The sequence below is a fragment of the Chenopodium album genome, chromosome 12, assembly GCF_948465745.1.
Source record: "Chenopodium album chromosome 12, dcCheAlbu1.1, whole genome shotgun sequence".
NCBI classification, from domain to species: Eukaryota; Viridiplantae; Streptophyta; class Magnoliopsida; order Caryophyllales; family Amaranthaceae; genus Chenopodium; species Chenopodium album.
Genome location: NC_137845.1, coordinates 8,475,443 through 8,489,476, shown reverse-complemented (window position 1 = coordinate 8,489,476; position 14,034 = coordinate 8,475,443). Strand labels below are relative to the sequence as shown.

The following is a 14,034-nucleotide window of genomic DNA, read 5'->3' as shown; positions in this document are numbered from 1 at the left end:
TGTAATGAAAATCTAAAACTATAAAATTACAAATATTTTTGTACAAGGTGCAGAATTCTTATTTATATTTATCCATTTTTTAAAAAAAAAAAAGGTACAAATTATAAAAATAGATTTTATATAAATCGTGCATCGTACGGGTTCTAAGTCTCTAACCTAGTTAAAAACTATTTGAAGAATAAGGGCATAAAGATGAAATTAAACAAGTTGTTACCATTTTGCACATTATAATATACATAATTTTCATATGAAATTTTTTTCACTATGCAGGATCAAATTAGGTCCATCTACATCTAATTATGCATGTTTTGAAACATGTTTATGTCGGTATTAAACTACTAACTAATCCAAATAAACTAGATCCTCAGACTTTTTCTAGTAGAAGCATATATGCTCAAATTAGACTTTCATCACAAAATCATTACCATTTTGTAAAGGTAGTGGGCTCTTTATGTTACTTAATTATGGGGACAAAAGTTGAAAATTTTATCAAAAAGAAACATTGTAACAAATAGTCCACTAATATTTAGCCAACCTTTTTTGTAAGTCAAAGTTCCAAAAAAAACATTCATCTTGTCTTAGTAGATGTCAAAGAAAAACATCATTAAAACAAAAACTTAGTGATGTGTCTAGATTCAGTTCCACCTTATGTCTAAATATGTTGAACTTGAGGGGAGAAATTTATAAATTTTATGACGACCACATGTATTTAATGGGGGAAGTAATCATATTATATATCATATCATGTTGATTCAAATTTTATGTCTGAACCAGAATTAGTGGTAGTTTACCAAACAAAAACACAAGAAAAGGATGCTTCTTTTTCCCTCATGAATAATGGGGTTGTGAAGCTACAGGGTAAAGGAGATGTCCCCCACACAGAACACTCGGGATCGAGCCTTGGGTACCTTTTTCTCTGTACCGTCGAAGGGTTGGCCTTTGCCCGCAAATGGGAAGGTTGGACAGGAACTCTGTGATTGGCTGGCTAATGTGTGAGGTCATGCTGACTTGTCAGAAAGACCTACCAAAGAGACAGAGTCAAGGATTTGTACAAATGAGTTGAATTTGGCAGTCTGTTATCATATAGCTTGTACGAAGTATTCACTACGTTCATGAATTGAATGTAAGACTTGAACTGCTGATATCCGCCATTCTCAGGTCAAGACTACGTCATCTGTTGAGAAAATCACAGATCACCTTGTGTAAAATAACACAAATCACATTTCAGTGGACGAATATACCAAAAAAATACAATGTTTGCATGATTACATAGGTGTATATGACCAAGAATGAAGAACTTCACTAGCTAGTAGATTCTAAGATACAAACCTTGGTTCTGATCATAATGACACACTAATTTAACTTGGTTTGTGTGCTGAAAATTCCACGGTAAATGATTTAGAGTGATTTTTAACATGGACAAACCAAGTAAAAGGGATGAGTCAAAATTTTGCTTCAGGACAACTCACAGCTGAGAGAGAAACTTAATCCTGCGTGCACTATTCATTACTTCTTAGCCCAAAAGAGGAGCAACACCAAGCATTATCTTTGTGAGGAAGATTGCTTGTTTTTCTTGTTGCCTCCTCTTTTAGAACTTAATGCAGCCGCTTCCTGCTCTTCTGCCTTTTGTTCCTCCTCTAACACAGCCAGCTACAGAAAGAAGATAAAGTGATTATTACGGCAATACAAAAGCTTGAGCATATGAATATTTTGTCTACTCTAAAATATATAAAAGCACTGTAAGTCTAAAGTACCTCATCCAAAAGCGGTTTGAGCTCTCTATATCGAGCTTCAGCAAAATCAAAACCATCTTTCCGTAGCTCCTGAAAGACAAACAAAGGAGCAAGTTATGTCAGATGAATCCCATGCATTTTACAACAAATGGATCAAGTCAGATGAATTAGAGTCGTAGGCTTGTTTGATTTGGATTTGGCAGAAATGATTTTTTAAAGCTGGCATGTTACAAAATCATAATAGACCCTGAAGTAATAATATGGCACTCGCAATAGGTGCAGCCATCCAGTAGCCACACACAAGGCATTTGGTGATGGGAAAAGGAGAAGGAGAAAGGGGTGTCAGAGACATCTGTAATTTTCATGATCACTTGATTCCAAACATAATGTCAATTTAGGTTCGGGGCATGAATTATATGCATGGTTTGTTTTCACATTGTGGAATAACAAGAGTAGAGATTATTTGGAAAAGTGGAGAGATAGTTCAGTAAGGGCAGTAAGTATAAATAACATATTTAGGAGGAAGATTGACAATTTTCATGAGTAGAAGCTAATTGATAGGAGATAAGAAGATCGGGTACTAAGAAGGCACCGGCAGCATCCTTAAGGCAAAAATTAAATATAGGCTTCCAGTTCAGTTGTTCAATATGTGATCCATTCGGTTCATAGGTGTCCACAATATCCGAGGTCAAGCTTTGACTGTAAATTTGCCTATAAGTATACTGATATAACCAAAAATATATTTTATGAGATGAACTTCTAATAATAAATTTAACATATAAGATCTATACATAATCATATTATTTTGAGTGGAAATAAAGATCAAAGACTCAAGTTTCAACGTCGAAAACACAAGTAGTTGAATTGGGTGTCTTCTATAACGAAATGGAGTAGCATCTAAATTACTTCATTCAAATGGTAATATTAATGCAATCCTGGAGGGGACCCCTTACATGAAACATCCAAGTGTCCAAAATATTGCAAATCCCTTTTATTTACTCCCTCAATTTCCCATTAGTCACATTAAAAATCAAATCCCAATAAAGCAATACTTTAATTTGTGTAAGTTTTCAGTTCTAAATCCAATGTACTTACCATTAACTTCATAATATGTGTGCAAACTTTTACAAGTCAACTATTTTTGACTTGAGGTAGAACTAAGTTGTATAATTCTTTACCTCATATGATTACCAATCATTTTCAACATTTCCTTTAGGTAAAACAATTCTGGGAAAATAATAAACCCTATTACCATTTTGATATTGTATTAAGGCCCCATTCTCTTCACCTTATTCAAAAAGTATTCAGAACATAACTTACGTTCATCAAATATAATTTATGTCTAGTTAAAAAAAATTTAGTTCAGCAATAATTATATAATTTCAGTTTACCAAACTTGAGTTGAAGAGAATATATGAAAATTTTGGCAAATCTTAAATATCGAAGCATAAAAGAAGCAAGTAAAAACTAGCACCATAGACACTGGTAGAGACAATAATGAACCACAAATTAGAGGGAAGTCATAGCTTAAAAAAAAAAAAAAGGCAAAAGCATGAGGGGAAAAAGAAAGTAGCTCACCTTGCCAGTGTGTTGAGTGTGTTCATATGCTGCCATTTGCCAGTACATATTTGTGCGCTTATAAAAGTCCTTCAATGATTCACCAGGCTTAACAAGAGATAAAGAAAGTTAAATGAGTGCAAGAAAGAATATATCAAAAATCAAGCCATTCAAACAATAGAAACTACAGCAGTATAGCTTTTATAAATCAAGGTCTGACAAGATTTCTAATAGGACTAATGCCAGCATGTAGGGGAGATTTGCATGCCATTTTCACTGAAAGTAACATGGTATAATTGTAAGAATTCATTATAAGTTAGTGAAGGGTGCAAAAAACTATAAGTACCACAGGTGTCCTCATTGAATCAGAAAGGCCAAGACTAGCTCTGATTTGCTCTATTCTAGCTCGTTTTTCCTTCCTCCGGAGACTCTTTCCAGCCCCTTTTATTAGAGCAACTGCCTCTCCTACTTGACTTGATTTTCCATCAACATTCGCAGCCTTCACAAAAAAAAAAAAAAAAAAAAAAAAAAAAAAAAAAGTTAACTTTTTGCTTTGTCCACAAAAGGCCCACAAGCCCCCACGCCAAGGCATGGGGGCAGGGGTGTTAAATGTCGGAGTGTTAGCTGCACAATTGCAACACAAGCCATACCCTTACAATTGCAAAGAAGCTATTATGTTTTAAGATCCTTGCTTGAAAAGGTGGACATTTGATAGAGCCATTTCACAGCAGGGAATAACCAGACAGCTACTCATGCACCTAACTCTAGTGGTAGAATACCAGAACCAGATTTAATTAAACTGGAAAAGACATTACTTATCTCCAAGCTAATTTTGACATATATATCCCGCTAAGGAAAAAAAATCAAAAGAAAGAGATCAGAACTATCTATCAATTGTGGTGGATTTAAAGGATTTTTATCTCAATCTAGTTATCTAGTACAGAAGCATTAAAATATCAATATCCACAACCTTATCTCATAAATAATTGAACTCAAACACCAGAATAGAGAAGGGACAATTAATTAGCTTTCAGCTCAACCTAGAACACATGAATAACAAACACAAACAATAACAAAAAAAGCAGAAACAAGGGAGCCAGTAAATAAATCCTGTTCAAATGTAAACAAGAGTAGAGAAGCACCTCCATTTCTACATCATCATCATCATCATCTTCAGTGTCTTCACAGCTGCTTTCACCATCTTCACTATCATCATCTCCATCATCATCATCTTCTTCATCTTCATCCTCCGAAGCTTCAACCCATTCAGATTCAGAAGCCTGATATCCAATAAAATGAACGGAATTAAATTAATTGCCAGTAGTATACGCAGACCTTTTTTTTATGAAGTCAAAACTTCTAAATAGTGACTGTAATGCATAAATCCTATTTCTCACGAAATCAACACCATTCATGAAATTAGTAAATACAAGTAAAAGTAGATTAGGTCAGGAAACTGAGGGTCATTAAATGAAATCTAAGTTTAAAGATGCAGCGATCTTTCAAGGCACAACTCAAAAGCCGAACAAGATCATATGACTTTCACTTTGCAAAATACTAAGGTGAGCAGTATATATTCTGAAAAGAAAAGAAAAGAAAAAAAAAAGAAAGGCCTAAACTTACCGGTATTATGCACTTCCATTCATCTAGTTTGCTTAGATTAAGTGTGTACAGATCATCAAGTGTAATTTCACGATCTTTGACCTCCATCATGCCTCCATACAAGTATAAAGTATCCCTTCCAACAGCCATGCATGCATTGATGCGTCCACAAGGCTTGACAATCTGTAAATGTGTATCACATTACAATACAGAACTACAGAAACAACCATAAAGCTTAATAGCCAAGCATTTTGAAATACAAACCTCTGGCAAGGCAATAGTTAGTGATTCCTTGCCAGTGCCAGGTTCACAAGACCCTCTATCATTTTTTGAACCCAGTTTATCACTGCTGCCAATATTGTCTGTCTCAAGAGACATATCACCAACGCTCTCCTCCAAATTATTTCCTACTTCTTGGTCATCCATAACTGTATCAACTCCATTTTCTTCACCAAGACTTTTATCTGATGAATTAGCCTTATTTTCTGGTGACACTTTATTATTTTTGTCATCAGTAATCTTTTTCAACTGCAAAAACACATAAGAAGAGGCCGCAATCAGAGGCAACATCAGTAAAATTGGATCCACCAGCCCAAGAGAATATACTAGTGATCCCACCAACAACAGGAAAGAATAAGAGGAAAAAAGCTAGCAGAATCACAGAAAATTATTCCTCCACCTTGTGCAGATACTCAGGAGGTATTTGGCAAAGGGTTACTGGAGTGATTGTAAGTTATGGGGGGTTAGCAGTTTGACCAATCCAAAAAGCTCTCAATAGGTATCTGGTAAAAAGCTTATTGGAGAAGCTAAAATTATGGTTGGTTCCAATAAGCTCTTTTACAAGCAGCTCAAATTTGAGGCTTATTGAAACAAATTGATAGTAGCCAGCTAAAAGAGATCAATATAGTCAATTGATAACCTACTTTTAAAATTTCAAACAGCTATCAACATATAGCATACAGCTGACTTTACCAACCAACAACCAATGAATCAACTATTTTCTATTGCAATATAGTCAAACCTGATACCAAAATAAACTCTTACAATCAAGTTCAACTGTTAGTTCTTTGCCAAAAACAGCATCCGAATATTCTACCTTAGCCAGAATCCTATGCAGAAGAGGCAAAATAATGTCAATTGCGATAATTATGTTTGCTGCTCTTTCACTTTTCTAATCAAAGGTCTAGAGAAATAAATTCACTGCAAGTGCAGGTTAAGGCCATGACCTAACCAACCCATAATGTTTCCTTCATTTGTCATATTATTCAAGAAAATGAAGAAAAGATTTTCACTCCCCTAACTATCAAACTATTGGAAGATTAATCAAACACATCTAAATGCCCAAATAAAGGGTTTTGAAGTAAATACCTTATCTTTGCTGGACTTTTCCTTCCGGAGCTCCAGTGGGTACCTAATAGAAAGAGAAGATGGGTTAGTTCCAGCAAGTAGAACTTGTCAAAACATTTTTTAGCACTTGAAGGGAATAGATAAGCTGATCAGTACCACAGCAATGTTTAGTAACTTAGTTTAATTAATCTGATTTGTTCTTATCTGACAAATTTTGACCTTAGGGGCAATATCAATAAGATGTTAGATTATGAAATTTTCATAACTTTTCTATTTTAATCTAAGATATTTAGCAACAAACAAGCACAAAAATTAAGGAAACATTAAATAAGTTGAACTCACAATACAATCAATGGATTTTTCATATTTCGAACTCCATCTTATAAATTGTTTTACAAGTTCTAGTCATAGATCTTATCCCATTGATAAAACAAGCTATGATCTGATAGTCCTCAAGGGATCTTTAAGGTTTAAGGTTCTATTGAATCACCATGGGACATGGGTTCATGGTTTTGGTATGAATCCTTGATAATCCATTCACAGGGTCTTAAAAGAGACGATTCTTATTAACAAATAAAACAAGGGAAAATTTTACATTATCTACATGAGTAATTACAAAGCATAGGAAGGAGGTTTTATAAACATAGCGGTTAAGGAGTGACGGTGCCCCATAATAAAACAAGCACTATTACATCCCTATAGTAGCTTCATATGGGAATATGGGATTTCCATCACGTCAGGATTCAAGAGGTTGCAAATGTGAATTGAAGCCAACGACATAAAATGTCACTTTTGTGCACTTATTTCACCATAATGACATTAATTTACTAGAACTATCCAAATTAGATATGACGATATTTACCAGCGGTGATTGTCCAATTGAAAACCATATAGCTCAGTTAGAAATAGACTCATCATCACATCACCTGTTTAAATAAACAAAGCAGGTCAGCTAGAGAGCATTGTAGTCATAAAAGGCATAATAGAAACTTGGAAAATTCCAAACAAATAAACAAATATGGTACAACACCACGAGTTTTCAACTGCAAAGCTTGGCAATTATAGAATTACAGATATCATAACCACTACTGTAACTTTAGGTTTGATGTGGTCTAATATTAATTAGAATGATTAATAAGCTTCCGAAAAAAGGTGAAGGGGACATGAGACATGACCTATGTCTTTACGAAAATTACCTCTTCAACTTTGCACAATTACTTGGAATAGTTTAGTAAATGAAAAGAGCAGTGCAAAAAAATTATTTCTTATGAAAAAGTAATTAATAAACTAACCACCAGCTTCCATGTCTACCACTCCTCCAAAAAGTACAGCTCTTTTCTTGTGCACACACATAGAAAATCCAGCGCGAGGTCCTGGAGGCATCCCACTTTTCTTTACCTGATCAGAGGAGACAAAGATACAAAGTTTGTAGAGAGCACAAGACTAATAAATGAAATTCTGGCTAAAACGATAAACAGCTATGGGCAACACAAATTGTACAAATAACAATTAAAATAATAGCTCTAGCCAAAAGAAGTCAGCCGCACATAAAGAGTTTAACAGTACATGCTTATACAGGTATTAGTGATGAAAAGAATGAAAATGATTCCAAGATAGCAAATCAAACAGCAGAATTTCAAGATATACTGCTCAAAGCTGTTTTTAGACATTAATGTCGACCTATTTAATACCCCCAAGTTTAATTGATATCTAATGGACCAGAAAAATATCATTTCATACCACCTTCAGTATTTGCAATCCACAAGAAATTTTGTAGGATCCATTCATCGCTATGCATGCTCCAATTTTTATTCAGTATACACGTTGGAGGGAATGACAAAAGCCAGAGGGAGTAACAAAGATTGGAGAGCACCTACTTTTGATATCTGTTCCAAATTTGTTGGGTCAGAAACTGGATCTTAGCATCACTCTAAAACTAAGACTGGTCATTGGTCAATGTACTATAAAATGTGCAGCAACTTTGATATCTTGGATTAAGAAATAAAGTTAGAAGTGAATTTTGATACTAATTGCAGTTTAATAGTGATTGTGACTGTACTTGTCTAAGATGCAACAAGTATAGCATCAATATGCTATATAGTATATAGCAATATATAACATGTAAAACAATAGTCACCATAACAAATTTAAAAGTTGATAAATTGGAAAAGAATTAACATTCTGAATTTCTGATGTGCTCAAACCTTGTTCCATTCCCAAGTTCTCGGGTCCAAAGACCACATATCAGAGTGGACTACTCCCTTCTCAGAGCTGCTGTTTTTATCCGATGAAAGTTCTTTGAAATAACCTCCATACAAAAATATCTGCAGTGTCAAAGCAATGAATTTGTGAACAATAGTTGTACAGGAGTTCAATAAATCTCAAACCATGACACTTGATAGTAATATCAAGTGAACAGCATAAAATTATATAATTTAGTTAGCATAGCCAATCTTCCCAAACCACAAGCATTATAGAATGACCAGAAATAAAATTATTAAACAAGATTTCTACTAAACAAGATTTCTACTTCTCCTTCAAACAACCAAGTACCTTGGTGCCTCATTAGAACATAATTCCTGAGACTAAGTTCAATTATCCTTCCCAATAACAGAGCTAACTAAACAAAAATCAGAAGCACCAAAATGGAGAAAGATATGGTCATTAGAATGGCTATTTCTTTCTAACGGGATAGCTTTATTATGCTACCAAGCAATGATTAATATTGACTCTACACAGAGTTATAAACAAAGGCCTTCAGTTGTATGAATCACCAAACACCGGCCGCTCTAACACAGTCTTTCTAAAATCCATCTCTCAATTGTCAAGTGCAAATCTGTTAAGATTCTGAATATAGAAGGTTCCAGAAAAAGACTGGCTCGATGTCATTTGGGGTGGAATAACCTTGAGATGAAGCACCTTATTTTGTTTGCCCATTTTCTTCAAGTCCAAACCCTCCAGATTAAAAAAAAATTATAATTCCATATGCTATCAATGAATCTGATAGGAGCTTTCATTGAATTAAGCTGGAAGATGTACTTCATTCATCATAACATAACTGAAACTCCAGAAAAATGTTTTTGAAAGTTGTTCTCATCTCGCAATTAAAAGCCAAAAAGATAGTAGTATTCAGGAAGTTTAGTTCCCACAAGACTGTCAAATATTAATCTAAAAGCAAGATGTAATAATACTAATAATAATAATTTTGCAACATAGACCCTAATTTGCACCATGTACACAGCACAACATAATAAGGAGAAATAGGAAACTAGGCGCTGCATGTGTAACAGCATACAACAGAGTGAGTGATCTAAATCCAGAATTAAAAAAGGAGTCATTAGTCTAACCTCATCTTGATAAACAGCAAGCTGAAAACCACTCCTTGGACTGGGCCACATGCACCCAGGCCGAGGCTTTATTTCTTGCCACTGCAATTCAAAACAACACGTGAATTTTTGAAAGCAAAGCAATGATAGATAGATTATACCAAAAGAGTTAGTAAGTATGCACCTTGAACTGATCCAGGTCAAATACATGCAAATCATTAAGGTACCTGAAAAGATAATTATGAAAGGGTCTCATCATAATATATATTTGCTGATCTGGAAACATGTTAAACACGAACACTGAAATACTCAATTATAAGCCATAAGCAATGAGTATGAAGCCCCAACTGTTGCATGCTAATCCACAGTTGTCAATGTCTAACAGTACTATTATATCTATGATGAGTCAAATCCAGGAGACTACCAATATTTTATAAAGGGAACAGTAAATCAAATTATGTAAATAATGGCAAATTGAATTACAAGGAGTTGGAGAAGACACCCCCAAAAGATCCTATCATTCCTCTCAAGCTAAATAACCAATTAACCAACAAAACAGTGAAAATAGCCTTATGTCATCCGAAGTTTGGAGTGTGATATACCTTAACAATATAAAAAGTACAGTATTTTAATCTTGATGAACATAACTTAATACTTCATCAAATTAAACATTAAAAAAAAACAAAGAACTAGAACAAAAGATTGAAAAACAAACCTTACTTCTCTAAGGGTATCATAAAATCCACCAAACACTATGATCTTGTGCTTGTACAGAACCTGCAAGACATTACTGATAAGCCAGATGATAGCCAGATCTACAAAATTCAAAAGTTACTTATACAAATAGACCAGATGAAAGCAAACGGAGCATTTCACAACAAAACAAGCTACTGGTACAGATCCCGCTTTATAAACTGGAGAAAAGAATTAAATAAATTGAGCTGCACATAAAACAACATCCCATAGTGGATCCTACATCGGCATGATTTAAGGAGGTCCAGGGATAAGATCAAGATTAGAGGATATACTGAATGTACTATAACAAGATAGAAGAAAATTGGCAGACCAGCAAAAAGGTATTGACTAAAACCTCACTACCTCAATTCTCATTTTCATGCTAGTTGTGCTTATGTCTAATTTAGTGAGAAAACAACCTTGTTCCACTTGACCAAAGTAAGGAGGGGTAACAAAAACAATACTCTATAGTCTATACATAACAGAACTAAAGCTGAACACAATATATTACAATCTACAAAAATTAGCAAATAAATATTGCAAAACCAAGACATAGTTTTGAGCATGAGGAAACAAAGTTCCATCGCATGATTAGACAGTAACCAAACCAAAGGAACATTCTCTCACATTGACTGAAATGTTTCAAATCTTCCATATGTTTTACAAAATTAGTGTAAGCGATGGCTATGTTCAACAAGTCATTGTACCTCTTAACAGTTCACAGCATCAGGAATCACATTCTCTAAGAATGCTTACAGGTCTACAATCAAAACAATAGATAATCTGTCCTGAAATCCAATAAAATCTGCAAAGGAAGACATGGAAACTGAATGCAAAAAAAAAAAGGAAAATTTGTCAAAAATAAGTCAACCTTTACTCGGTTAGCTCAAAATAAGCTAACCTTTTAATTAACTAAAAATAAGTCGACTTTTATAGGGTATTATCATTTAATGAGTCATGACCGGTTGACAACCAGTTAAACAAGTTAATATGACACGTGTTGCAATTTTATTGGTCTATTAATTTTAATTTTATTTTTTTTAACTTAGTTTTTTACTTCTTTTTCAAACAAAAAAAAATTACTTCTCTCTCCTACTTCCACCGCACCTTCTCTCTCTTCCCCCCTACCAGGCTACCACCCTTTTCGATCTCCCCCCTAAAGCCGCCATTAACGAAGGAGGCATCGCTTTACCAATTACTTCGCTACATTACAACCCAACTTATTACCCCTCACCGAAAAAGGAGCCAGTAATGGCGACATAGGTTGTGGCAGACTGGCAATTGTTGGTCAGCTCATCGGTGATGACTCGATGGAAGTGGCGGTGAGCAGCGATGCTCGTCCCTGAGCCCTGGGAGAAGAACTCTCTCATACTTCACTACTAATATTAAAAAGCTTCTGCAACATAGTGTTAACCAAATAATTTCAATCAATTATCATAATTTAGGCTCGAAACATCACTTACACATTTGATTCAATTATCATATTAAGCAAAGATCCCTAATTTGAGTGAACTTTAATTAACTATAAACCTTAGATTGTGAGATTGATATTAGATGATTATAAATAAATTTACTGAAATTACCTCAGTTAGAACTTAGAAGCTTCTTCAATGGAGAATAGAAATTATCAGAAAGTGGCTCCTCAATGGAAAACAAGGAGTGCGCTTCAATGAAGAACATTGATTTCAGTTGAGGTAAGGCGACGGCCGGGGTGATGCGGTGGTCTCCATGTATCTCCATGTTTTAATGGTGGACAACTGCTGCGTTCATGGGTGACAAATGGTAGTTGGGTGGCTAAGTGGCTTTGGCTTGGTGGTGGACTGGTGGCTGGCAGGGCAGCCTGACAGGTGGTGTTCATTGTTCAAGCCTCATTGGAGTGGAGCATTTCTTTTCCCAAAAAGAATAAAAGATTTTTTTTAAAAAAGAAAGGGACTTTTTTTTAAAAGAAAGAAAGTGACTTGTTGGACAGGTTGAAGGTCATTTGACTTAATTAAAGATAATACTGTACAAAAGTCGACTTATTCTTAGTTAATCAAAAGGTTGACTTATTTTGAGCTAACCGAGTAAAGGTTGGCTTATTTTTGACAAATTTTCCAAAAAAAAAAAACACCGCAGCAACTTCCATCTAAAAAGGGAATAATTCATCACCTTCGCTGCTTGGAAGGAATCTTGCACTAGCTAATAGTCCTAATACTGAAGAAAAAAAAATATATGCTAAGCTTACCATCCGATGGCCAGACCGTGGACTTGGAGCTCCCTTGTAATTTAATTGCTCCCATTGATTTGTCTTAAGGTCTAATACCCAAAAATCCTGTTATGGAAAACAGTAATCCCTCCATTAGCAATGAAGTAGTACAGATTATATAGTGTAGACAACAAGCAAGTTAATCAACTCTTCTACATGATATCAGCACCTCTCAACACCCACTCTCAATCCGCCCCTCCTTCCACTCCCAAAATAATATATGCAGGTTTTACCTTATAATGATGAAATCTCTCCTGATTTGGAGATGTGAATTCGCCACCTGTATCAGTCATTAAACAAGCCATTAAGAAAATGTTTCTGGGTGAAATATAATTCAAAAAGAGAAAAGATTCATCAAAATTCTTTGAATCAATATCTGTTTGTACCAAATATATAGAGGTAATTCTTCCAAGCAACAGCTTGATGTGCACTACGAGGTGGGGGGCTATTAGGGCTCGATACTAATTTCCAATCTTGCTTTTCAATATCAAAACGATAAAGATCACCATAGACATATGTCTGCACTCACCACATAAAATATCCAAATGTCACCTAAAGAAGCCAAAATATAAAAGCAAAATATTGATTGTCTTAAAGATGTCACACTGCATAACCTTATTGCCATTGTAGAATTCACCACCATATAGGATCAACTCTGTCTCTTTCAATGGATTTATAGTCAACTACATAACATCAAATACAACTCAATCAATAGCCTACCAAAACATCAAAGCAACATTAAAAACAAACAACAAATCCAAAATGCAAGAGAAATACCGAGCCATTAGACCGAGCTGACGGCGCAGGCACGTTTTCCTCAACAAGTACTTCCTTCTTCTTAGCTTCCTCCTTCTGAATACTTAGCTACATATACACACACAAATCCCATATTAGCCTATCATGTCAAAATAAAATTCAGAAATACCAAGTACCCTTCACTATAAACCATCCACATAAACCCCACCTCCGTTCAGATTATATAGTCACGTTGACAGCGTAATTTAAACTAGCAATGCACAACTAGATTCAAACAAACATAATAGTATAACAAAAATTTCACATTAACCAAATAAAAAAAATAAAAAAAAATAAAAAAAGTGAAAATATCCATCATCATAAACCCCCAAAAAACCCCAAATTAAGAATATGAACACCAAAAATTATGAATCATTGATCAAAAAACTAAATACCCAGATAGTAAAAATTACAGTATAAGATAAAAAGAGGGTATTTTTGAAGAGAAGGAAAGAGAAAGAACCAAAATGGCGTCAATATCATCTTCGGGAGAGAGCTTCTTAGACTCACGGCGAGCTTTTTTCTCCTCAGCTTTGGCAGTTTTTTTGTCGGTTTTTTCCTTGCCTTTTCCTGGCTTCTTTTGCTTCTTCCCCATTCTTTTGCTGTTCTTCTTGTTCAAAGAGAGAGTTGTTTAAGCCAAACAAGACTTAAGAAGAAGGGCGCCTGAAACGATACTTAATTCAGTAGCTTTGCA

At 34.7% G+C, this 14,034-nt stretch overlaps 1 protein-coding gene across 2 annotated transcripts; it reads right to left on the bottom strand.

Moving 5' to 3' along the window:
* Positions 1-727: 727 nt before the first annotated feature.
* LOC145571880 (uncharacterized) lies at positions 728-14,034 on the bottom strand. Of its 2 annotated transcripts, XR_014096642.1 has the most exons (21): positions 13,804-14,034; positions 13,323-13,409; positions 13,160-13,228; positions 12,932-13,064; positions 12,779-12,825; positions 12,525-12,611; positions 10,281-10,342; positions 9,750-9,792; positions 9,587-9,667; positions 8,444-8,563; positions 7,532-7,637; positions 7,102-7,165; positions 6,261-6,303; positions 5,157-5,420; positions 4,914-5,075; positions 4,433-4,570; positions 3,637-3,789; positions 3,312-3,398; positions 1,755-1,823; positions 1,330-1,650; positions 728-1,174 (listed from the first exon to the last, which is right to left on the bottom strand). XR_014096642.1 is itself a non-coding variant. In XM_081630911.1 (20 exons), exons 1-20 carry the CDS (start codon positions 13,933-13,935, stop codon positions 1,543-1,545), a joined length of 2,055 nt encoding a protein of 684 aa, XP_081487037.1. In that variant the 5' UTR covers positions 13,936-14,034; the 3' UTR covers positions 1,178-1,542. The 2 variants fall into 2 exon arrangements, 1 of the variants encoding a protein (XP_081487037.1); XM_081630911.1 differs by lacking the exon at positions 728-1,174 and having other exon boundaries at positions 1,178-1,650.

Excerpts from the sequence above, each read along its gene's own strand:
- LOC145571880 (XM_081630911.1), bottom strand. The coding sequence starts at position 13,935 with ATGGGGAAGAAGCAAAAGAAGCCAGGAAAAGGCAAGGAAAAAACCGAC. Across the intron at positions 3,790-4,432 it reads ATGATGATGTAGAAATGGAG|GCTGCGAATGTTGATGGAAA; the intron begins GTGCTTCTCTAC and ends TTTTTTGTGAAG. Across the intron at positions 1,651-1,754 it reads TCAAACCGCTTTTGGATGAG|CTGGCTGTGTTAGAGGAGGA; the intron begins GTACTTTAGACT and ends TTCTTTCTGTAG.